The sequence below is a fragment of the Carassius auratus genome, chromosome 19 (assembly GCF_003368295.1).
Source record: "Carassius auratus strain Wakin chromosome 19, ASM336829v1, whole genome shotgun sequence".
Taxonomy (NCBI): domain Eukaryota; kingdom Metazoa; phylum Chordata; class Actinopteri; order Cypriniformes; family Cyprinidae; genus Carassius; species Carassius auratus.
In genome coordinates, this window is record NC_039261.1 from 5,229,551 (window position 1) to 5,256,987 (window position 27,437).

Consider the following 27,437-nt stretch of genomic DNA (forward strand, 5'->3'; position numbering starts at 1 on the left):
AGTCAGTCAAACAACAAGCACACCTTGTTGTAGTTAAGCTGGGAACATCTAAACACAACGCCTGTTGTGGTCTGCATGCAAAATAATTCATATCAGTTATTTTATAGCACAAAGAATTATAGTCATAAATGCTTAAGATATTGTGAGATTGGACTTTGTATAATGTTTATTAAACAGCTAAATGTTCCTGATAAGAAACTGTTTTGAATCTTGAGGCAGATTTTCTCTTCTGTTAGCTGCAGTCACGATCAGGAATCATCTGGCATTCAGATCAAATGCTAATTGACAGCAGCTCAAAGCACATAATTACTTTGACACAAGCTTTCGAGTTATGTAAGTGTCCTCATCTCTCCTGACACACATGGACAGGCTATTCTGGGTTATAATTGAAAATAATAAAATAAATAAATATATAAAATCCTTACAGAGTTGCGGCCAAGCTTCTTTCAAAGTAGAGTCTGTAACAAGAAATGGTTCCAGTATGATCTGTATTTATGTCTATACAATCTAAATCTGTGAACATCACTTTCCCAACAAAGAAACACATAAGGGTAGGAATGATTTATGTAGTACAGCATCTTTCATTCGGTTTTTATACAGTGTTCAATGCATTTAACACAACCTGCCTTCCAGAAGTTCATTTAAGCTCATATATGTTGTACTTACTGTTACACTCCTAATACTGCATGCATCAATTATGGGAACAAAATGTTCATTAGAGAAGAATTTAATCAAAATAGCTCCTTTTCTCTATCAAGTGTCATATTGGGAGAAAGAGTCCGCAGATATGGACAATAATAATGACAGGAGGCCACGCCCCCGTAGACTGGACACCAACGCTGTTTGATCAGTAACGATTCGTTTGAGAGTCGATTCCTTCGAACGGATCGGTTCGTTTGAGTTGTCACTCAAAAGTTAACTGAAATCCTCTCGCGTATTTATTTATTTATTTTGCACTTAACTTAATATATTGTCTGTGATTACCATGTTTTCGATTCATTTGTGTAAATTTGATTAGATTATATATTGTGTTTCGTATATTGTAGTTTTATTGTATCACTCTAACTGGAGACGCTGAGTGTTTTTTTTTTTTTTTTTGGTAAATAAATGACAACGTTTATTGAAAAAGTAAGCTGAATAAATGAACTTTCCATTGATTCAGGTCTATGGTTTGTTAGGAAAGGACATTAGCTTAGATAGGCCTACAACTATTTGAAAATCTGCAATCTGAGGGTACAAAATAAATAAATAAATAAGGAAAGGCAAGGCAAGTTTATGTATATAGCACATTTCGTGGGATTTTCAAAGTGCTTTAGATAAAATAAAGTAAAATAATAATGAAGAAAAATAATCACAAAAATTATTTTAAAAAATGTATTTAAAATGAATTTTAAACATTTAAAAATATAAAATAATTTGAAATAAAATACAGTGAATACGTAAAACTAAATAAATAAAAATATTGAGAAAATCGCCCTTAAAGTTGCCCAAATGAAGTTGTTAGCAACGCATATTATGACTAATCAGGATTGAAAAAATATATTAAATAGAACATGATCTTTAGGTAACACTTTATTTTGATAGTCCACTTTAGACACTCTACTAGCAGTAAGTAACTTTGCAACTACATGTCAACTAGCAGTTAAAAGAGGATTATTAGACTGTCTGCTAAACATCTTCTTACACTTTCTTTGTCAGCTTAAACTAAGCCTAAACCTACCCCTAACACTAACCCTAAACCTACCCTAACCGTCTACTCTGAGAGTTAGTAGACATGTAGTTGCAAATTTCTGAGATTTAGTTGATATGTAGTTACAAAGTTACTTATAGTCAGTAGAATGTCTAAAGTGGACTATCAAAATAAAGTGTAACCGATCTTTATTTAATATCCTAATAATTTTTGGCATAAAAGAAAAATCTATTATTTTGACCCATGTTTGCTATTGCTACAAATATAACCTACCCGTGCTTTCGGAAACGCTGAGTGAAGTGATTCGATCGAATCTTTAAAAAAGAGTCGGCTCAAAAGAAAGACTCGGATAGTCTGCCTCGACAGAGAAGTTCACTTCAGTTCAGTTCAGTGTGTGTGGAAGATGTTGACACGGAGGCTGTTCCTTCAGCTCCGAGACTGAGAAAACCGACGAACTGACGGGGATACGAGATCTCAACGTGTCTAAAGAGAGGAATAAGATTAGGGTTAAATATCAAGCTCAGATATCAGGACTGGTCTATGTGCCACCGGGATCTTCCACGCACAGTGCGCCGCGGGTTTCATTCGCTTTCATTTCAGATTCACCGGGACGCATGGGTGGGAATCTCGGGTGCCACCGGTCCATCCCAAAGGACCCCACGGACTTCTGTCAGGGCAAGCGCAAGTTCAGCGCGGCATGCAACTTCAGCAACATCCTGGTGAACCAGGAGCGGCTGAACATCAACACCGCCACCGAGGAGGAGCTCATGACTCTCCCGGGCGTCAACCGCGGGGTGGCTCGCAACATCGTGGAGTACCGCGAATGCATCGGCGGATTCAAGAAAGTCGAAGACCTGGCGCTGGTCAGCGGGGTCGGTGCCACGAAACTAGAGGCTATTAAACTAGAGATCTGCGTGTCGAGCAAGAACAGCTCGTCTAATCAGTCGCCCTCGTCTCTGCGCAAAGAGCACGAGCACCTGCCGTGCACCGGCGTCAACATAAACACCGCCACGCCGCCGCAGCTCGTGAGCGTCCGCGGCATCACCGAGAAACTCGCCAAGAGCATCGTGGAGTTCCGGTCCGCGCACGGTCCGTTCCGAAGCATCGAGGACCTGGTCAAAGTGCCCAGCATCAGCTCGTCCCTGCTGGACCGCATCCGCTTCCAGGTGTTCGTGGAGCGCTCCAGGACTCCTTCCACCAACACCAACGGAGGCGTCACGCAGCCGAGCCCCGCGTCCTTCAGTGAGGACAGCGAGGAGCCGGACGTCCCGCTCGGGGGACCACCGCTCGTCACCTCTGCGCGCCCCTGCGTGGAGCCTCCGGCGGGCACGCGCGATGGGAAGCCCGTGGTGCGCGTGGCCACCTGGAACCTGCAGCGCTGCTCCAGCGAGAAGGCCAACAACCCTGGGGTCAGAGAGGTCATCTGTATGACCCTCCTAGAAAACGAGTGAGTAAACTCTATTACAGAACATGTTTTTTTGATATGCCATGGTATTATACTTTGAATTATAATGATGATATCAACCCCCCCCACACACACACGCACTATAATAATAATAATTAATATTTTTTAAATTGAGTTTGGAAACACCAGGGTTGGTGTGGATGTATGCCATGGTTTTGTATTAGAAGTTTTCTGATGTGTGGTTCTAAAATGTAAATGAAGCTTTAGATGAAGTCTGATTAAATCTGCACTAATCTGCATACCTTTCCAAAAAAAAAAAAAATCTGAACATTTGATAAGGTTCAAAAATTGTTTTTTTCTGTTGACATTAAGGGGATTTAAGATATCTATTTTTATCATTCAGTAAAAACATAAAATAATGTAAGCAGCCTGCAATAAAATAAATCACCATTATTATAGGATTCAAATGTTTGCTTTAAAACAAATACGGCCCCCCCCCCCCAGACATTCTGTCAATATTCCTCTTTTTAAATAAATAAATACAAAGCATTGCATTTGCATTGATTGTCACACTTGACTTGAAGTGTTTCTAAGCATTAATATCATGATTCTTTGCAGTCTGATGGTTTCATTCATTCCAGATCTTGTTTAAATCCCATTCTTAGCTGTTAGGCGGGTTATTAGTTAGCTTTAAGATGTTTGTGCCCTGAACATCAGCAGGGAAGAGTGAGCCGTGTGTCAGGAGGTGACAGAAGAGTCTGCTCTGTGATCTTCAGTGGATGTCCATGATACAGCCCCATCTGACTGCACATTATCAGACTTCAGCTGAGTCCCTGCCCATGTTTTATTGCATTGATGGATTCTAAGATAAATGTTTGTACTGTTGCTTGTTTTATGACACACACACACACACACACACACAGTAATCCACTCAGGGGTGTTTCTGATGTACGTGCCCTCATTCTTGTCATAACTCAGGGAGGGCTTTTATATAAGCATGTACGCATGTGTGTGTGGGAGAATATAGTGTTATGAATGACTTAACCGCTGAACACTGTACTCTATGTAACAGCAATGCATGCAATGCAACCATCCCTAAAAAGAAAGCAGGGACCCAACCAGGATCATGTGACATTCTCAAAGGGCATTGGGAAGGATTTTGATTTTGCTTTGTTAAACCCATTAAACAGAAATATTAATTAATTTAAATAACTAGTTGTTATTGTTTAATTATTAGTGAATGTATGTGCTGCTTGACTGCATGAAGAGCAGTTATTTCTTCCTTGTTAAAGGGTGTCTTTAAAGATAAGTTATATTCTGTATAGAATGAGTCAAATTAAAGCCTTTCTGGTTTTGTGTTGATGAAGCAGTGATAGTGACTAAAACAGTTAAAAATTGGTTTCAGTAATTAAAAATAAAGCTATAGCGTTATATCTAAAATATTAGATAAAAATGAGACATTTTTACTTGACGACTTACTGAAATAAAATAAGCAGAAATTTTACAAAAACAGTGAAAAAAATTGTATCATTTTCATAATAATAATAATCTGTTCCTAACATATTTGAAAACTTCTTCAGAATTTAGGAACTTTTTGGGATTTATCTTGAGACATTTCTTAACACGTTTCTTAAGAAGTGAGTCGGGGCCCTGATCCACCACACAAGGTCAAATGCAGATGCAGAACTAATTTTGCTGCGCTGGAAATATTCATTTTGACACAACAGCATATTGCTGCATTTAAAACTCAAGTCAGCTTAACAGCAGCAAGCGTCTCTCAGGGTCGCTTTATCACTGTGTACTGACTTTACAAACTAATTAAATTTTTTGTAGAGTAAATTTAGGGCTGTGCGAATGCGATTTTCTGTAATTAGAAGTACATCTCCAGCACGTGTGTGTTCAGATCAGGGTTGCCAGGTTTTCACAACAAATCCTGCCCAGTTGCTTCTCAAAACTAGTCCAAAACTAGCCCAAGCGCGTTTCCAGGAGGTTCCCCGATTAAAATTGCTTCCCAGGGTTAAAATATACATTTTTTGGCAGGGTTGCCTTGGAAAAAATCGCACTTTAGGGGCTAAATATCACTTTATTGGTATTGGGGTCTCTTCAAATCGCGGACATGAAAAACAACCGCAGACTTGGCAACACTGGTTCAGGTGGAGCGGCAGTTACTACACAGAGCCGTAGTCTACCGATATTTAACACAAAATTGCTTTCAAAATCGACAAAGAAACCAACCAGTGTTGCCAAGTCTGAAGCGACAGATGTTCATGAAAATCAAATTATATTTTTTGCACGGCCCTTGAGTAAATAAATCAAATTCAGTTATCTCAGAACAAACCTTGGACCGGAAATAAGTGCGTTCTTGAAACCCTAAATCAGACGTCCCATCAGATGCTTATTTCTCAAACCGTTCCCTCCAGCTGCCTCCAGTACACACAGGGCTCTAGTGATACAAGATAGGTCGAGAGGAGAAGACGTGGGATTTAAAATGAAATGGTAGTAAACATTGATATAAATAGTAATGATTTATAACAAATTTTGTTTAGAAGGTATTATGTAGGCTACCGACTGATCCCTTTGACAATAGCAAGATGACTATTGTTATTATTATTACTATCAGGCTAGTAATACTATTTAATCAACATTAAATCAACAGCGTTTTACATGTTGCGCATTATAACCAATCGCACACGATTCTGTTGAGTTTATGAACGCAGCGGCCAATCAGAGGCATTCTGTTGGAGTTTTGTTGTTGAATGTTCTTTGCTCATTTTCTGCAGCTGCTGTTTGAATAACTGAGGAAACACAAGAATTCTAATTAGGAACTTTCAGTGCTTCTATCAAATGATCACGTTAAATAGGAATTCAGTCGTATTTGAAATATTTGATGACATGATATACATATGCTACTTGACTAGAAAGATATACTGTGTAGATTTTAGCCTTCCCCTGGAGTCACTCTCCACTCTACAGCGATGAAACCAAGTAATTGAAATTATTAGCATGATGCTATTGTGTATCGGCAATCTCAAAGGCTAACAATATGAAAATGGAGCATATCGTCCAGAACTAGTTTTGTTTTAATATATATTAAAGGTGCCTTAAATTGATCAAAAGTGACATTAAAAACATTTCTAATGTAAAAAACAAAGAAAAAAAAGAATCACATTTCAACTAATCTGTCAGATAAATTAGCTGCGTGATTTGTAATAGCATTCATGTATGGCCAAACAGCACCCAAGTTTAATACTTTAGGGTAAGGGTAAAGATCCCTGACAAACATCTCTATCTAGGGATGACCACAGTTCACTAAAAAGCGTCCCGTCTCGCGTCGTCATCAGTTCTTAGTTCTGCTTACCACACAACACATCCTTCAGCTATTGATCTGATCTCAGGTTTGGGCCTTTGTGGTAAATTAAAAGCTGTTATCGGTGTGAAAGCACACATTAAAACCCACAGCGCTCGAGGTGTTTGCTTAAAATGCTGCGACGGATCTGGTCTGTTAAACACACAGGGTGGAGGAAACCATCAGACAGAGGTTACTGTAGTTCACTCCGGAGAAGCCCAACAATCGGACTCCTGCAGATCTGTCAACTTCAGCTCACTCTCTCTCTCCATGGTGCTGTGCTACGTCCTGATTGATGACCCATCTGCAGAAAGACGCTTTCAGATCTCCAATCGCACGGCATGGACGAATCATCTTCTGTTTTGCCAGGAATATCTGACACACAGACATCACACACAGATTCTTGAGACCCGATTTTTGTAGCACACTGAGCTTGATTACTCAGGATTAGGGGTTTGTCAATATCTGATAGTGACGAGTGATGGCCTGCCCTTCATAGGACGTCAAGGGGTCAGTCATTTCGCAAGAGCTTTCATTTTATTGCAAAATGAGATTTCGAAAGGTTTCCTTGCAGCAGCAGTTGAGGTGTTGAGAAGTTTGGGTTGTTTGACAGGAACGAGAGACTGTGAGAAAGAGGCAGTTGCTGTTGATTTGTTCCCAAGACTGACCTCAGGGTCACAGACGCAGCTGGATCAAAGTCATCGTTTGCACTTCTCTGGAAACCTTTCCTTTTCTGCTGACACAACGCAGCACTGCGCCGTTATTAGAAAAACAAGTGCTGGAAGTGACACAGTGTGACAGGATGTGTAGACCTGTTTGTGTGCGTGCGTGTGTCTATAGGACATTTTTTCCATCCTTTTCCTTTAACGCTGTAATGAACTGGCAAACACATGAAGAACTGCAGACTCGCCGGTTACATTTTGACAGAGTTGGACCTTGTCTGTCATGCTCTTATTGACCGAACCATCACTACAGCGGGACGAGCCTAATTGGAAAAGTTAATGGAGAGCCTCTTGACATCGGATTTCCTTCTTGTGGAAACCCCCAGCTCTGATTTGCAGGTGTATAACTTCATGCAGACAAAGTGACACACAAAACATACAGTCAATGGTAAACTACAGCTTTTGAGTCTATAAAATGCATCAACGAGTCCCGCTTCATCTCTTAATAAAAGCTGTTTGCACAGACCTTCTCTGTTGATATAATTGTCCGTCTCCAAAACAGGAGAATTTGCATGCTTCTATATTGTTTAACATATTCCTCAGTCTAAAACAAGCCAAAACGCAGAAGCATCTTCTTCCAAAAACTGGATTTCTGACTGCATACAGTGTCTGTTTGATTCCCGAGCGATAAGGAGGAACGAAGGTGTTTAGATCGAAAGGACAGAAGCAGGTCAGGGAGTGGGTGACACGTGGTAAAACTCAAGGAAGACTGAAAGGAACATGGCTTTATTAATATTTGTCTATTTTGTTGTGTTAGCTAATAACTGACTGTAAATGTATATTGTAAATTAACATTTAAGTTGAGGGTTTTTTTTATTCTACAACATGACTGTTTGGCTGAAAAGGTATACCAGGCCTGTTTGTGTTGTTACACTTTCAGATAAACATCATTTACTATTTTTATAATGTTTCCCTCATGGGGACTGCAGGCCGGTGCCCGCAAAGTCAAACATTTTAGGTTTGACTCATACAGTCTATGGTTTTACTATGCTTGTTTTGGGGACATTTGTTCCCCACAATGTAGCATAAACAAGCACACACACACACACACACACACACAGAGCGAGAGTGTGCTCACCTGTGAGGGAACAGAGTGTTGTCTGTCTGTCTGACTGTTTGTTTGTTCTCTAAACAGGATCTGTGTAGTCAGTTTCAGCATTGGCTGGAAAATAAGGATGGATTGTCTCCTGCGTATTGCTTTCTGTTGTTCTGTCTCCAATGGAAAAATTTGCCTTAACAAACAATTTTTGGCCTGTCATGGATAAATAATGAAGATAATAAATCCACCAGTAGGTGGCAGCAAGCCCCTGTTTTGATAAATGATTAATTGAATCGTTCAATTCAAAAGATTTGTTCAAACGGCTGATTCCTAGAAACGTAACAGCCCACTGTGGATAATATCCATCCTAAATCCTACGTGATATTCATATTTACAATATTATTTGGGGCAGATAGGCTGGATAGCATGCACAATGGGACGCAGGGAAAGTGTCCATCTGAATGGGCGGTTGAATCACTGAATCACTTGATTCGTTCAAAATCTGATTCATTTAATGAACATTTAATGAGGTTTTACTATGCACTGTTGTATAAAATTAACAGCACATTTATGCTCGTGCATGTAGGCCTACTGATATTCAGAAACGTACATTGCTTGTGCAATTAATATAAAAACATAAACACTCATACATGGGTATTTTATACATATAAGGTTATTTTACCTGTATTCTAATAGGATTCATTGCGCAGTGAATGCTTTTGGACTCTCAAGATGTGTTTTTGTTTGGTTTATGCAAGGTCGATGACTCGATAATATCATCTCTCGGTCCCTCAGTCACACATACAGCACAGAAACAGTATGTCAGGGGAATGTTTTCCATTCTAATGAAGGAAAAATCATACTTTCTGATTTTGTCTTCTTCTTTTTAAAGAAATACAAATGTTGCGCTTGAACCATTTCATGAAATATCTTAAGTAGATCATTTTAACATTTCATTTGCACGACAACTTTTACATAATAGACATTTTAAATCCAAAGGGGATGGTAAGGGGGGATGCTTTTTGTCACTTTTTTTTCAACTAGGGGGATGCCATCTCCCCTCATTATTTTAACCTTGAGAAAGTGACTCCCTTTGGCTTGCTCTTGCTCTTGTGTGTGTTTTTCTGTGTGTTTGCTGTGGCAGTGAACTCTGGGACAGACTGCAGGACTGTTCTGTTCTTCCTGACACTACAGTAGAATTGATTTGTGCTTCTAGCTGCTCTCTGAGCTCTTTCTCCAGTCTGAAGCTCCAGTGTAGATAAACACCCCTGAGGTCAAACTGAAGTTTTGCTCTGCAGTATCGTCCACTGGGTTATAGAGTGTATGTTGTGAATAGAGATTGAATGTGTGAGTCTTTACGCTCGGACACTTATCAGAACATCCTTTATATTGTGTCAGTGGACCTGAACTGTGTTCGTGTCATCTGCTCTTGAATATTCATGAGTGATGAACAAAACAGTCCCAGTGAATGCTGGTTTAGCAGGTCTTTCTAAAAACATCTGTGAAGAATGTGCCGAAATATTATGTTGTGTACTTAATATTTTGAAACATTTTTTCTTTGAAGATTTAACAGGGTCAACATAGTGACCTGTCCGGAAAATATAGTTTCTGCTTCATCATTGTAAATTATGACTTTTATGTCTTTTTTGTAACTTTTATTTTTATGACAATTATGAATTGTCCATATTGCCATATTGCTCTGTCCTCGGTCCTCCAGAAGCAGTGTTGTTATTGTCAACTAGCACCAAAGCTAATACTATTACGATGATTTTTGTTAATTGAAATAAATCTGAAATAAAATTAATGAAATGAAAAAGAGAATATAATGAATAATGAAAGGTTAAGAGAATATTTAATATATATATTTTTTTTAAATATTTAAGTTTGTAATTATTTTTTAAATTAAAGATTTAAAGAAATATTAAAAAGGCAAAAAAGTAACTATGTAAAAAGCATGTAAGATTGCAAAAACTTAATCTAAATTGAAATTAAAAGCTGAAAATATAAAAATAAAAGCTAATTTGTTGTTTGTTATTCTTAACTAAAACCAAAACTAATACTATTCACAATTATTTTTGTTAATTGAAATAAATCTGAAATAAATATTTTTTTTTAATGAAAACGAGAATATAATGAATAACGAAATCTTAAGGGAATATTTAAAAATTCAAATATTAAAGTTTTAATTTTTTTAAAGGAAAGATTAAAAAAAATATTTTAAAGGGCAAAAAAAAAGAAACGCCAAAAGCACATAAAAATGGAAGCTGAAGAGAATTTTTTTTCTTATTTAATTATTATTTTTAATTTAAAATGTAAAGAAATATATATGTGTGTGTGTGTGTGTGTGTGTGAAAAGCACATAAGTATTAAAACTTAAGCTAAATTAAAATGAAACCTTGTCATTACCTCCATCATCATCACATTGAGTTTCATATCATGTTTACAAGATATTATATGTAACTAGCCACACAGCAGGAGTGGTTGGCTGATTTAAAGCAGTCACTTGATGATTGTTTGTTGAACATTGATCTGTTTGTACGTGATTGTTTTAATATCCAGTTACTGTCACACTAGAGGTCTCACATGTCTTGTTTTTCTCTCTCTCCAGCATCAAGCTGCTAGCGATTCAAGACTTGGCCGATCGTGAGGCTCTAGACAAGGTAGCGTTACATTTCTACACACACCTCTTCCCTTCAGCACACTGTTACACGCTAGCTATGTGTGTCACGTTCTGTAAAGAGACACCTGATCCTCCTTGTTACATCTGTGTGGTTTAGTGGTTAAAAAGCCACTAATTCTGGCTGAAAACAGTGTTTTGGAGGTCATCCAAAAGTATTGGAAAACTTTATGATGGCTGTTAAAGACTTTCAAATTGACTATTACTTAGAGCAAATGTCAGAAATAGTGCGACTATATGTTTGCGGAGGTACAAACCCAAATACATGTTTTCCACTGGGGAACTGTTTTAGCGATAACTTATACTCAGACCATGCTGTGATCTTTGAGATTGTTAACTGAGGGTATATGCTTTTGCTCAAACCTTCAGCCCATACTATGTTTTGCACTTATGTTTTAAATAAACATGCAAAATTCCTGGTGGAAAACCACGTTACCCATAATCCTGCAAAGAAATCATCACCAAGCAGAATTGGGAAAAAAAAGCAAACGGCCACAATTTTCAAACATTTTTAATTTTCAGATCGAAGTTTGTTTGGGATGTTAATCATTCACCTTGTGTCTAGCTGGTGTGTTCGTAGGTGATTTGGTCTGCCGCTTGAAAGCCTCTTCACATCCCGATAGCAATCATTCAAGACCATTTGTGCAATTGTTTTTACTATATGCTGCATAGATGAAAATTGAATTTCATATTGAAAATATATTTCTCAGAAGAAGAAAAAACTTGTTTTGTTTGGTTTTGTTATCAAATAACACTCTTTCCATTTTCTTTACTCATTAAAATGTTTTTGGACACGTCTCTGTTGTTAGTTAACGAAATAAGCCTGTTTTTTACTTAAAAGCGCAGATAACAATATTGTAATAAAGGGCTATAACTTGTTTGGGGAACGGTATATGTAAACAAAATGTTATTTGTAAGTGTAAGACACAATTTTCTAAAGAAGAATATCCAAACTTTAGGAGTTTTTGTTTGAGTGCACAGTAAAAAAAACAACAACAACTGTTGCTTGCATTTTAAAATTCTGTAATTTCTTTAATTCTTAGAGAAAACGAAAGGAAAACTGAGACTTTAAATTAGTTCTCCTGTTTATAACTAACTATATATGGCACTTGATGCTGACTGCTAGAATAGGTCTGAAAAACAAAGAAAAGTGCAGGTGTGTCAGGCGCCCCAAAAATGTTCTAGGTCTTTAAATGTTAAAGCATGAACAGAGTGAAAAGATTACAAAGGAAAAAACATATTTTAGCCTCTCTCTCCTCTATTTTTCTACCCAACCTACTAAAATCATGATTGTCTTCTACTTTAAGATGATATTATTATGTGCTGTGTCCTTCTCAGTGCACAAAGCCCTGTGTGTGTGTGTGTGTTGTGTTTGAGGTCTCCTCCGCTCTGATGCTGGGAATAGACTAGTAAAGTAGGTTAGCAGAGCAGCAGTTTGTCATTGAGAGGACTAGGGCAGGATCAACCCATATTTCTCTCCTCTTCTCTCTCGCTCGCACTCTATTTCTGTTCTGTCTCTCTCACTGCAGAGTACAGAGCTCTCCTGCTTGTCTTTCTGGGACACACCTTGTTGATTGAGTGCATGGCATAGTGGCTGAAGTATAGGGTTAGTGATGGGAAGGTTGCTGGTTCAGTCCCTGCAGAGTGCAAGCTTTGACCTGATCACCATTGGGCCCTTGAGGTCCAGGGCAGTTATCCCTGTGGAGGTGACAATAATGGTGTGACCTATAATAATTGTTTTATTGAGAGTAGGAATTGTTTAAATCTGAGGTGACACGAGGAACTGTTATTAAGGTCAACCTTCATGTAAATTAATCACTCAAAATATAAAGGTGACATATAATGAAAATGCTAATCTAAGTGCTATAATCAGGTCCCTGGTGCATCTACCAACCCAGAAAATGTGAAAAAAATAAAATAAAAAAAATGGTAAGTTCTTCACTGATGAGCTCAGCTTTAGTGTAATTTAACAGTAAAATGCTTTGATAATTTCAGCGTCTACACCACGAATGCAATCCAGTCAAATGGAAGTGGTTGAAACTCAAAACGTTTCACTCCCAGTTTACATCTGTATTTAGTGTTGTCCACTTGAGATCCGATCGAACATAACACATCTTAATACCAAGTGTAAACAGGGCCAAGATATCCAGAAAATGGACATAAGTGAACATAGGCCTCAACACTAGACACACAAACCTCAAGAACGGTGGCAATCAACAAATATTAAATAGATTAGCTCTTTACATCACTGTGCAACAAAAAACTATCCTATAACAGTATCTGCATAATCTATTCATGCTGCAATGCATGCTGGGAACTCACAAAGCCTTAACATTTCAACAATATGAAATTATTTCTTCAGACAACTGTGTTTGCCTAGTTGGGACAACATCCGGGGTAATTGTGTTGGTAATTGTGTTGGTCTGACAAGGGTTTTTATGTAGTTTCAAGAAAATATATAAATATATTTTTCAGTATTTGAGACTCTAAAGGTTTTGTTAACTGGAAAATGTGCAGTTGCGTTTTTTTACAGTGTATGTGTCACACACCTGGACTCATTTAATGTTTTTGCCCCAGTGACCCAGTTTCTGTCTTCCGTGATTAGTTCCCAGGTGTGTCTACTATCTTCCTCATGTGTTCCATGTCCCTGTTAATTTAATGATTCCATCCACCTGTGTTTCCCCAATTATCCTTTGTACTTAAGCCTTGTCCTTTCAGTTCTGTTTGGTCGGGTCTTCATTTGCATTCATCACTTGCTACTTACGTGTGTCTACCTCTGTGCTCCATGTTGGATATCCCCTGTGTTGTTTATATTAAAAACCTTATTCCGTTTATCCTCGACTCCGTATTCCTTCAGGCAGCGTAAAACCGTGACAGAAGACCCGACCCAATAAGAGAAAATAGAAAACTGCGTGTTCTTCCCTCCGTTTTGTTTTTGTGTTTTCAAAGTCTTTTCTTTTCTTAGTGTTTCTATGGATCCCCTCTATCGTCCCGAATTCCTCATCCTTCTGCTGAAGCAGGAAGAACGCTCTCTCGAGGACCACACCAGATGGTTTTCCTTATTAGCTAATGCCACCAGCTACCCGGACGGCGCGCTCTGCACCTTCTACAACACCAGCCTGAACTCCAAATGCAGAGCGTTGTCGTCCGAAGATGGTCCTCGAGAGGATTTCGCCGCATACGTGGAGTGGACTCTGGCGAGAAATGGGTCACCTCTCACCGTCTGCCCCATAGAGGACCTCGCCAGCCCCACTCCCGACCCAGAGACCAGCCAGCCACCATCACGCCGCACGGAGCCAGAGCCCACCGCAGCCGCAGAGTCCGAGCCATCCACTGACAGGGAACAGGATCTCGAGAGCGCGACTGACCCGGTGTGTGAGCCGGCAACACCGTGCATCGTGGGAGTCCTCGTGGAGATCGAGGGCGTGGAGGAAAGCCCTGCCCACACTTCTGCGACTGAGGGTGAGCTGTATACAGTCTCTGAAGGTCATAAGGAGCAAGCTCTGGATCTGATGGACTGGTCTATGGAGGTAATCCCTAATTTTCCTGTTTCCCCGCTGGTTCCGTCCAGCCCTGATTCCCCTGTATACCCTCTCAGTCTCCCACTCCTACCTCCTCCAGTCATTTCCTCTGCTCCATTTCCGCTGGTTCCGCCCAGCCCTGAGTTTTCTGTTTCTCCGCTGGTTACGCCCAGCCCTGAGTTTTCTGTTTCTCCGCTGGTTACGCCCAGCCCTGAGTTTTCTGTTTCTCCGCTGGTTACGCCCAGCCCTGAGTTTTCTGTTTCTCCGCTGGTTACGCCCAGCCCTGAGTTTTCTGTTTCTCCGCTGGTTACGCCCAGCCCTGAGTTTTCTGTTTCTCCGCTGGTTACGCCCAGCCCTGAGTTTCCTGTATCTCCGCTGGTTCCGCCCAGCTCTGAATCTTCTGTGTCTCCGCTGGTTCCGCCCAGCTCTGAATCTTCTGTGTCTCCGCTGGTTCCGCCCAGCTCTGAATCTTCTGTGTCTCCGCTGGTTCCGCCCAGCTCTGAATCTTCTGTGTCTCCGCTGGTTCCGCCCAGCTCTGAATCTTCTGTGTCTCCGCTGGTTCCGCCCAGCTCTGAATCTTCTGTGTCTCCGCTGGTTCCGCCCAGCTCTGAATTTTCTGTGTCTCCTGTATTCCCTCCCAGCCTCCCTCTCCCGCCTCCTCCCAAACCTGCTGGTCCCTCTACTCCTCTTTCGCTGGTTCCGTCCAGTCCTGATCCTCCTGTCCTTCCTCCCATCCTTCTCCTCTCTCCTCCTCCTAGACCAGCCAGTTCCTCGTCATCCCTGCTGGTGCCAGTCAGTCCCGCAGCTCACCCTCAGTCCGCGCCATCGGGGCGCGGTGGTTCGCCGCTGGACTGCCAGTCTCCAGCTCCGCCTTGGCGTGTTAAGGCCCTGTCTCCGCCTCCAGCCTCCGAGCCCTGGACTCCTCCTCGGTCCTTCGACCCAGCGGCTCCGCCTTGGCTCTTAGCTCCCTCGTCTCCACCGTGGCCTGTCATCCCACCTGCTCCACCGGGCTCCCTCGTCCCTCCGGCTTCACCTTGGTCAGTCGTCGACCATCCGCCGCCTCGGGACTCCACTCCTCTGGTTCCACCTCGTCACTCCATCCCTCCGGCTCTGTCAGGCTCCTCCTTCCCTCCGGTTCCACCTCCATCCTCGGTCACTCCGGCTCCACAGCGGTCTGCCAGGACCCCGCCTCCGCCTTGGTCGCCTGAGCCTTCTGCTCCACCTAGGCCCTCCGGAACCTTGACGTCCCCCTGGCTCTGCGGCTGTGCTGCTCCATCTTGGGCTCCTCACCCACCGGTGCAGTCTCCGCCTGTCGGCCCCCTGGTGTCGTCGACCCTTCCTTCACCATGGCTCCTCCCGCCGTCGACTCCACCTTGGATCTCCGTCCTGGCTGGTCTCTGGTGGACCATCTGGCTCCTCCTGCTCCTGTCTCCTCCCTGGCTCCTCCCTCCGTCGTCTCCTCCCTGGCTCCTCCTTCTGTGGTCCCTGTCTGCTGGCCCCCTCCTGGGAGTCCGTCCTCCACCGGAACCTCCTCCCAAGTTCCCACCCACGCCTCCCTCTGTTGTTTCTACGGTGCGAGGACGCACCTACCGGGAGGGGGGAGTACTGTCACACACCTGGACTCATTTAATGTTTTTGCCCCAGTGACCCAGTTTCTGTCTTCCGTGATTAGTTCCCAGGTGTGTCTACTATCTTCCTCATGTGTTCCATGTCCCTGTTAATTTAATGATTCCATCCACCTGTGTTTCCCCAATTATCCTTTGTACTTAAGCCTTGTCCTTTCAGTTCTGTTTGGTCGGGTCTTCATTTGCATTCATCACTTGCTACTTACGTGTGTCTACCTCTGTGCTCCATGTTGGATATCCCCTGTGTTGTTTATATTAAAAACCTTATTCCGTTTATCCTCGACTCCGTATTCCTTCAGGCAGCGTAAAACCGTGACAGTATGTATCAGTTATTTTACTAAACCAACTGCTTTGCAGAAATAATTGTACCATTTACTGCACTTTATTCTTCTAGTTAATAACCTATAGTGGCCGATTAATTGAAAGTCTTGCACAATCACAGAAAATAACTTGCAAAATAAGATGAAAAATGTGGGTATAGATACATTTTAAATATAAATTTCATGGATTTTATTTATTTATTTTATAGTGTGTTATAGAAAATGCTTTAGAAAAAAAGTGTCTGGCAATTAACCATTTACTATTCTCTGTTTGCGATCTTCATGTTGAGTGCTTCTCTTTGCTGTTTTCTCTTCTTCTCGACTGCATTACGGTCAGATGGGCCGTGAATGAGTGATTTGAACAGCTCGGCTGCTGTTATGCCGCAGTGAACCCGCCGTGTTTCCTCTAAACTGCTTTCCCAAATGCTGACTGGACGGACAGAGATGGAAAGGCGCACTTCTGGCCCAGAATGAAATGGTGTGAGCTTCTCAATGCCTCTCTGGACTCCTGCTGCAATCTGACATTAACTCTGTTCAGACATCATTTGGGAGATAATGGAATTCCCGATGCGATCCACGGAATGCTGACACTTCTGAATAATGTTATGAATTAAAATATAGGACGTTTCAACATGTATTTCTTTTTGAAACAGGAATTTGGGATATAGTGTAGTGCTCATCCTTTTTTTTTGATAGTTTGTGGCCAAGTTTTAAGTCACAGCCCTGCAAACCTATCATCGTGCTTGCATCTTCTTTTAAAGTGCATTTTTACTTCAGCAAGAGATCTCATCAGTGTTTGTGATGGTGTAGATTGGATGGAGGCAGATCTTCAAATATTCTCATTTAACAAGTAATAAAATATATGGTTGAGTTGCTGGCGGTGTAACATGCATTTAGTAAATTGGGTGAATTTTGATTGCATGCTGATTTTTAATGTGAAGTATTTTGCCATCTCATAGACACGAGGCATAGATGTAGATCTGAAGAAGGCACTGTTTGTTTATCGCGTGTCTCAGTTTCCGTGGAGTTTGTGGTTTAGATGTTGCTCTACTATAAACACATATTTCCACCGAACTACTCATGAGTCATGACCTTGAGTCATCATCATCGAGTTTATTAGCGTGTGTTGTTTAAAAACTCACACTTCTGCTCCTGTTCCTCATCTAACTCAGTCTTTCCTATTGTGTCTGTTTCTCTCAGTCAGAGCACAATATTGCATCGCATGCTTTCATGGAAAGTGCCAGTCATTTGTCCAGTGAAGCTGAATTTGCTTCATATCTGTTAGATCTCTCTTTCTAAAGGTGTGAAAACAGTATTGATTCTTGTGTCCTGGTTGATGTCAATGTGTGGGTGGCATACAGAATGAAGGATTCCATAAATAGTTTAATATATAGACTGTTATGGCGTGGTCTCTGTGAGAAACATAAATATTATGATCCCAGTCTATCATTCTTTATTAGAAAACTTCTTCAAAATATTGCCAAATATGTTAATGCACTTGTCAATTGATCCATATGGTACTTTACTTAAAAAAACAAAGCAAAATGTAGATTATAAACTTTTCATGCAGTGCTAAAAGTTATTGATATAAATAGTTTGATTATAACTATATTATTTAACTATAAATAGTTAAAGCTATTCATTTATAACTTCATTAAATTCATTAATTCGTTCCAATAGTTGTTTCGGAAGTTTATTTATTTTTATTTTATAATTTCTTTCTTTTATTCTATTTTTTTTATATAAATAATAACTTAAAATAATAACTTATTATGAATGCCAAAGTCATGAACCAAACTAACCAACTCTGAGATGAATAACATCATTACATACGTTCGCAACAGAATATATAATAAAATTAAAAGTCAGTTGCAGGAGTGCATGAACTACTCATTTCTTTAAATGTTTATAACGTCAAAATAAAAGATAACAACAATTTTATTTTTATATAAATATATTTATATGTTAAGGTTATTGCAAAAAATTTAAATGTATAAATATTTTGAGTAACTTCCTTTACAAGGCCTTGACCAATTTCTGCTGAGCTCTTTTGCAGTGATTTTATTTTATTTTATTTTATAACATCAACTTCTCTGCAGTACTGTTAATGTTCACTACTTTTTGTTAAAATGAAAAACAAAAACAATCAAAGAATTATTAGATGAAAAACTTAAGTACTTGTAATATAAACTTGTTTTAAGTTGGTATTAAAGTACTAAGTACTAAAATTATTAAAATTGAATTAAAAATGAATTAAAGCTAAAACTAATAAAAATGTAAATGTACTGAAATTAAACAGAAAAAAACAATAAAAAATATTTATAAATATGTAAGTATTTATAATCTGACATAAATGATACTAAAATATCACGTTTCTCTTGTTGATCTCTCTTCAGGAGATTTTCACCTATATTTTGACTATTGAAACACAGTCTGTAGCTAACTGTTATTTGTGCAGTGGGCAGAGTTCAAGACAGACAGCTGCCAGTGTAAACAGTGATGGTTCCTCATCATCATCATCACCATCATCATCATCATCATCATCATCATGTGTGGGCTTCCACTGGATGAATCTGTAAATGATATTGTTGAGACTGAGTGAATCCACTGACAAACACACTGCCGAAGCTCTGTCTGGCGTCATCACCTGTCTTTAGTTACAGTAACTCCTGGACACCTGTCCCTCATCGTGCTATTTACAGGTTTACTCCAGCAGAACCCATACAGAGCAGACACTCGTTTGGCACCTGAATTTGGGGATTTTTGGAGGGTTTTGTTGTAGTTGTTGGTTTGTTTTGGAGAGGTCTGTTGAGCCTCCATTCCTCCGGCGCTCTTTACAGATCAGCTGATGATAGTGTTGTTTCTGCTGAAGATCTGGCTCCCTGCAGGAAACGCTGCTGGTTAATTATAGAACAGAACTGGGAGCTAATGGGAATGTCAGATGTAGTTATCAGATTTCCCGGCTCCTGTGGACACACTCGGCACGTACTCTTTGCTAGAATAATGCCAAGGCTTTGGCTTGTCTGAAATGTGAAACCCAGCATCAGATATCTGATTCTTTGAGTCCTCTGGTAGGAAACTGACCCTAAACTCTCTGAAAAGCACACAGGGATGCTTCCAAATCATTTGAATGAGGTGCTTAGCATTAATTGCAGATCTAAATATTATTGACAAGCTCACGCATAAATTGTCATCTATTAGTCAACCTCATGTTGTTCCAAACTTTTAAGAGCGTCGTTCTTCTTTGAAGTGAAGAATGAAACCATTAAACAGATTTAATTTATGCTTTTATTCACATATAAGCAATGCACATACATAGAGCTCATCAAATATGGTCAATGGAAGCTCGAAGATGGTTGCTTGACATTGATTAAGTCAGTAAAAGACTTAGTTAAATTTGTGTATTTTATGCTTAATCCAAGTCATGATTTTTTTATGTCACAGCAGGTCTGTCTTTAAAGGTTTTAATAAAAACATTATTTTGTAACCTGACAGTTGCACTCTATAATGCCAAATTTACAATGTAAAGGGGGCACTTTTGAGGAGCCATTTAGGCGTCTTTAAACAGACTCTTTAATGCAGCTCAGAGGTGGCATGAATGCATTTACACTGAAATTACAACCGCACACTTTAATACTAGGGATTGACGTACTGTAGGTCTGTGCAGACATGATTTAGACTTAGGCTTTTAAGAAGCATTGCATCTTTAAGATAATTTAATGCAAAGCACAAAAGCTAAAGGCAATATGAATCCAATATGTATGTATTATGCACTTGAATTAGGTGTTATTGAGGGCTATGGGAAGCACTGGATTACAGTCTTAAATCTTTTAAGAAAATCCAGTTTAAAATTTATCAGTGTAGTAATATATTTAGTTTTTTTTTCTTCTTTTGACTCAAGAAAAACTGGCTACATATGTGAATAACAAAGATTTCAGTTTCAGTGTGTTTTACAGATATGTTGAATCTTGAAAAATAAATCAAAGCAGCAATAAGGAAGTGTAACTGTATCATTTTTCACTGCTAATCAGCCGTGCTCTGTGTTTGTTTGCCTCAGGTTTGTGCCGAGCTGAATCAGCCCACTCTCTGCAGCGTACGCAAGTGGACGAGCGCCAGAGGCCTGTGGAAATGTGCCGTTTCAGAGAAACCCACCGGACAGTCCAGTAACGTAAGCTTAGTTCCCTATAACACATATACACACACACACACACATATGTGACCCTGGAGCACAAAACCAGCCTTAAGTCTCTGGGCTATATTTTGAATATTAGCCAAAAATTCATTGAATGGGTCAAAATGATAGATTTTTCTTTTATGGCAAAAATCATAAGGATATTAAATAAAGATCATGTTCCATGAAGATATTTAGTAAACTTAACTTATAGATTAGTAATATGCATTGCTAAGAATTCATTTGGACAAATTTAAAGGTGATTTTCTCAGTATTTAGATTTTTTTGCACCCTCCGATTCCAGATGTTCAGATTTATTTATTCAGCTTTCAGATTATGTATAAATCTCAATTTTGAAAAACTGACACTTAAGACTGGTTTTGTGCTCCAGGGTCACATATATGCAATATTTAAGGGGTCGTGACTTTTTAATTTTTTTTTTACAATTATTATTTTTTTTAATTTTTTTTTCAAATAATCATTATTTTAATATGTTCCCTGAGGTTTACTTATAATGTTGTTAGTTTAAAAACAAAACAAAAAAACTAATAAATATATGGAAAAATTATATTTTCGACCCTCAATCTCTCTAAAACGACCTGTTTTAAGGGAGGGGTCTTTTAAGGCTTGTCAGTAATTGGCCACTGTTCTGATAATGTCGCTTCATGGGAAGCAGTATCAACGCCCCCCTCGCTATTACATGATTCAAGTGTTTTGACAACATGATCATTTCCAGACAAAGCATCATGAAATCTTCATCTTTCAACAAATGTTTCTTTGTGAACCCTCCATGACACTGTGCCTTGTTTACAAAACAAGATCCGATCAGTCCTCAGACCAAACAATTTTTAAAAACAATTGCATTAAAGCAAACAATCTTTCACTCAGTGTTGCCAAGTCCGCGGTTTTCCCGTGGAATCGAGCTACTTCAACACTGTTCAACACCGGTGTTGAAGCAACCACAATAACCTGATATTTAGCCCCTGAAATGCAAATTTTACTGGAGAAACCCTGTGATTCTTCGGTTCTGTTCAACCATATATTTGATTCCTTTCTTCTGTGACTCATATTCAAGAGTCATCCGTTGGACGCCAGTGGGCGGGGCCTATTGTGAAAAGAAGACTATTCGTCGATGTCTTGGTCTGGAGGCGGAGTTTATGCAAATATCTGTGTAAATATTTTGTTTATAATAAGGAGGAGGTTTAATGCTATGAAACTTGCAGGATGTTTTAATGGTACAAAGGCCTCTTATAAGCCAAAAGATCAAGGCACAAATTGGATTTCTTCTGTAATGACTCCTTTAAATGTTCAACTAGCAAATATCTGCGGCTACAGCTTACAGAAGGCTGATAAAAACAGATCGTGTGCAACAGAGATTGTTTTCAGAGAAGGAAAGTGTTTGAAAGGTTCCTGTAATAAGAAGTTTGTGTAGGCTGAATCCTGGTTCTCATTTCCCCAGTGGCCATTCGTTTTCAATACAAACTCTGCACCTGATCACACTTTTAATAGAGATGTGTTACGAAGGGTATTGAATCATGAGCTATTTGAGTATTTATTAATGTACTACCATAGTGTTTTTTATATATTGTGAATTAGCTATTATTTCGACATTTCCAGTTCTCATTTTAATTTTAAACCTTTAAGTTTATTCACAATATTACTGTATTTTTTATTAAATGAATAAATGCAGCTTTGGTGAGGATAAGAGACGTCTTTCGAAAACATTTAAAATCTTGCTGAACCCGAACATTTAATCATAAATGTAATTGAGTGTATTATCTTTCTTGGATCAGAGTTATTTTAGTATTGTTTTCTATTACAGTAGTATACATATAATTAATATTTTGAATTAGCTTTCATTTTTCAGGTCTCATTTAATTTTAGTTTTAGCAGTTTTATGATGTGAATTTGTAATTTTATTAGTTTTAGTTAAAAGAAAATTTCCTTGGCAACTAACTAAAAATAAAAAAAGTTTTACTTTTGCATCTAATATTTATACTAGTATTTTATTTCAGCTTTGAATCAGAATCAGAATCATTAACTAATTAACTAATTAAAACAACTTGAATAGTTTTGGTTTTCATATAACAATACGAACACTGTACTGGATTACATAAAATCAGAAAATTCGGCCATCATTTACCTCAAACCCATATGATTATTATTATTATTATTATTATTCCTTGAACACAGAAGGAGATATTTAGCAGAATTTTGTTACTACTTCCATACTTGTGTTTTCAGAGCACAGTAAAGGCCTAAACTATAACAGTGAAGAAATAGTTTGAAAAATCATTGTAAATGTAAAATAATTGAAATATGTTACCAAACCATTTTGCTTATCCCTTTGATTTCTACCCTTTGATACAAAAATGTCTTGAATTTCTCAGATTATCTTATTTTTTTATGTTTCACAGTAGAAATAAATTCATACAGGTGTGAAATGACATGATGTTGAGTAAATGGTTATTTTTTACATTTTTGGGTGAACTATCCCTTTAAGAGCTTTAATGTGTGCAAATAATGAACACCTAATTTATGAAATAACACTGATATTTAGTGTTAGTATTTAATAGGGCTCTTACTGAATTAACATTCTAATTCTATTTAAATTAAAACTAAACATCTAAAGAGAGAAGTTCATGCTTATAATATAGAAGTCGCAATACGCGAACAGCCCGTGGAAAAAAAGTAAGCATACTGCATATACTTGTGTATGGCCCAGACTGCACCACTGCTCCGCCCCCAAGTTCACAAACAAGCACCTCCCCCTTCATTAGTGGACACGCCCCTTTCTCTTACTGGTGCTTGGTCTGATCCACTTTCAACTCACTTCACCTTTAAGACTTCAATTGAGTCTTTTCCTCACAAAGAGCTATGATATGATTTCAGAAGACGTGGAATAGAGAGCGCTCCGTCTATACGATGCTGTTATGTGCTCTGTGTTGTGTAGCGGGACGGTTGTTGGGTTCTGCGTGTTATTCGTCAGAGTCTGGTCATTGTTGAGGTTGTGCTGTGACCCTGCAGGATGCTGAGTACTCGGGTTTCCTGTGGGACAGCTCTTCTGGGATCCAGTTGAAGGATGCCACTGTCTTGGAAAATGCGACGACTAATGGTAACGGGACGCATCTACACCCTCAGCCCTACCTGGGACATTTTTATGTGAGTCAACCTGCAATACAACTCCTTCTGTTATTGAGTCTGTTATTGTATACTGAGTCTAGTAGTCTGTTATTGATGCCAAGTGATTTGTTTCGTGGTGCGATTTTATTCGAGCAGTTTAAGTTATACATAAAACACTGTTGAAACATTTGTGGTCAGCAAGTTTCTAAAGGAGATTAGTACTTCTATTCATAAAGGAGGCATTAAATTGGTAAAAATGACAGTGAACTTGATATTTCTGTTCATAAAGGATCCTGAAATTATTATTTTTTTGCATAAATACTAAGCAGCCCAGCTGTTTTTGACATGTTTCTTGAGCAGCAAAACTGTTTATTATTAATGATTTCTGAAGGGTCATGTGACACTGAAGACTGCTGCTGCAAATTCAGCTTTACATCACAGGAATAAATTAAATTTTATTATATATTTCAATAGAAAACAGTCATTTTAAAATGTAAAAATATTTCAGGATTTTACTGTTTTTAAAGTAGCACTTTCCAAAATAAAAGTTCTTCTTTGCATAATAGATGTTTATATACTATGTATATTTATTATGCATACATAAATAAATACACACACATGCTGTATATATTTAAGAACATTTTTGTTTATTATATATATATATATATATATATATATATATATATATATATATATATTAATGCACTGTAAGTCGCTTTGGATAAAAGCTTCTGCTAAATGCATACATTTAATTTAATTTAATATATAAGGATGCAAATGTACATATATTTTCAAAATATATATACTGTATGTGTGTGTATTTATATATATATATAATTAATATACACTGTGCACACATATTATGTTAAAAAAACTGTTATTTTAATGCAAGTAATCCTTTGACAGCACTGTTTTAAAGTATTTTTATCAAATAAATGTACCTTGGTGAGCAGAAGAGACTTATTTCAAAAACATAAAAAAGACTTACCAATCACAAACATTGTAATTAAACTGTCTGATAACCAGAATGATGATTCTCGCTCTCTTCTGTCTATATCCAGATTGGCTCGTCTGAGCTGACGCTGGTCAATCTACACCTGACAGCAGCGCCGTCGTCTGCAGAAGACAAGAGAAGAAGTGTGTGTGACCGACTGAGCGCTGCTCTCCAGGACACTCTCAAAGGTCTGTTTCCACATCATACTTCATGCAGCATTATTGCAGTTGCATCAGATGTGCTCTTTATGGTGGTGTGTTGATACTGGTACTGTGTGTTCTAGAGCAGGGACAGAAATGAAATAACACTGAGAGTGACATCCACAGTCCTGAATGTTTCTGTGTTGGTGTTGCTGATGCAGGTGAGAGAGAGCTGCTGGTGCTGGGACACTTTGGCATGGCTCCCGACAGCCCTGGGATGGAGTGCCTGAGGAAAGAGAAACTGTGTGCCCTCCTCGCGCCGTCCGTCTTTACTAACATCAGCACCCGCGCCCCGCAGGGATCCCTCTGTCTGGACAACATCTGGACCAGTCGCTCCCTGAAGAAGACGCACACAGGTCTGAAATCACTCGTCCTGGAGAATCAGCTGGAGTCATTGAGAGAGTAGCGATATTTCTGAAAGAAGCTTCATGTGCTCGCCAAGGCTTCGTTTTGTTTGATCAAAAATACTGTAAAAATGTGGAATGGTATTACAATTTAAAATAACTGGCTTCTGTGTGAATATGTGTTAAAGTGTCATTTATTCTTGTGATAAACGCTGTATTTTCAGCATCATTGCTCCAGTCTTCAGTGTCACATGATCCTTCAGAAATCACTCTAATATGCTGATCTGATGCTCAAGAAACATTTTTTTATTATCAATGTGGAAAACAGTTGTGCTGCTTCATATTTTTTTGGAAACTGTGATTATTTAATAGATAGTTCAGGTTTACTGCCATTTTTGACTGATTTAATGCATCCTTGATGAATAAACACAAAAGTAAACACACACACACACATATATATATATATATATATATATATTATATTACATCTTTACTTGTGTATGTATGTATATATATATATATATATATATATATATATATATATATATATATACATACATACACAAGTAAAGATGTAATATAACATATATATATATATATATGTATGTGTGTGTGTGTATAAATCTTGCTGACCACAAATGTTTCAACAGTGGTTTATATGTAACTTAAATAGCTCAAATAAAACCTCTTATGACTTCAAAAATCAAATTGCTTGGCATCAGTAAAGATATTAACACAGAAAAGAGCTGTATTCACAAGCAGCAAATCAGCAAATTAGAATATGATCATGTGACACACTGAAGACTGGAGTAATGATGATGAAAATTCAGCTTTGACCGCAGGAATAAATGACATTTTAACACATATTCACATAGAAAACATTGTAATACTTCACTGTATTTTTGATCAAACTATTACAGCCTTTGTGAGAATAAAAGACGTCTTTCAGAAACATTTACGAATGGTTATAAATCCAAGCTTGTTGGTGATGATGCTGTGTGTGTGTGTGTGGTGCCCCCTGCAGGTCACTGCTGGGTGGTGCGCGAGGGCCTGACCAACCCCTGGATCCCTGATAACTGGTCGTGGGGCGGGGTGGCGTCTGAACACTGTCCCGTGGTGGCCGAGTTCCTCGTGGACGTCGTGCTGAAGGAGCACCTGTGCCGCGGGAACGGAGTGCCGGTGGTGGAGAGAGGAGACTCCATGTCCAAACACGAGCGGTGACCTTTGACCTTTGACATGGACCCCGCGGAAAGGGTCACCCGCGTCTGGACTGACACTACGACTGTGTGAATGCAGATGAAGAGAGTGAGAAGTGCACCATGATTGCCTTTGTCTTGTCTGTTCAATGTACAGTAGAGATTCTATACAGTTGATTTTAATACAGAACAATATAATAAGAGAGATATTTAAACACTTAAAGATTTATTAAACATGTACATACAATGAAGGTTAATAAGAAACAAATTACTATTGTTTGCCAAAACTTTCTAAGTGAGAACAATAAATCAATATTTACAACCTGATTTTGTCTCCTATGGGGGGGGGGCATGGGTAAGGTATTGCATACTAAGATTCAAAAGATTATTTTGAAAACTTTTTAAGCATCAAACTGATCAGAAGGGACAGTAAAGACATTTATAATAATATAAGATTTCTATTTCTGAAATTCGGCAGATGAGCCGTACAGCTACAGAGAAGAATACTGAAATGTGTACATTATCTTTTAGTGTTAGTAAATCCTTTTAAAAAAATCACCTTTAATTGCTTTTTTTCTGTAAATAACTTAATGTGCATGTTGTGAAGCATGTAAAATGCAAGCCCTTGTTTTATTTTCGGTGTGCTGTGCATATTTACATTTGCGTGTTGGGTCAAATCAAATATACAGTATGTTCTATAAACATTGCACACAAATATACACTCATAAAGAAATTTAAAACATGGATTTATGTTTATTTATTATAGTTTTTCTGGCAGGGCAGGAAAGCGGTCCAGTGTGTCCTCCAGTGGCCACTTACTTTTACTGCCTCAATTTGCATTTCATAACTAGATGGAAAATTAATAAGAGATCAGATGTCAAAATAAAATAATAATGAATGATTGATATGACATTTAGGAGTATTTAAATATTACAGTTAAACAATTTTTTTAAACTAAGATAATTATCAAAATGCTTCATTTATTTACATTTTGATTTCCTATTAATAATCAACTTTTTTAAGTGAAACTCATCCTTCGTTCTGTTCAAATGCCTTTGATTACC

The 27,437-nt window shown here is 38.6% G+C and overlaps 1 protein-coding gene across 1 annotated transcript; it reads left to right on the forward strand.

The window, feature by feature from the left end:
• Nucleotides 1-2,062: 2,062 nt before the first annotated feature.
• eepd1 (endonuclease/exonuclease/phosphatase family domain containing 1) lies at nucleotides 2,063-26,700 on the forward strand. Its single transcript, XM_026288488.1, has 7 exons — nucleotides 2,063-3,137; nucleotides 10,811-10,862; nucleotides 20,403-20,513; nucleotides 23,544-23,678; nucleotides 24,701-24,821; nucleotides 24,995-25,189; nucleotides 26,202-26,700. Exons 1-7 carry the CDS (start codon nucleotides 2,305-2,307, stop codon nucleotides 26,396-26,398), a joined length of 1,644 nt encoding a protein of 547 aa, XP_026144273.1. The 5' UTR covers nucleotides 2,063-2,304; the 3' UTR covers nucleotides 26,399-26,700.
• Nucleotides 26,701-27,437: the final 737 nt, after the last annotated feature.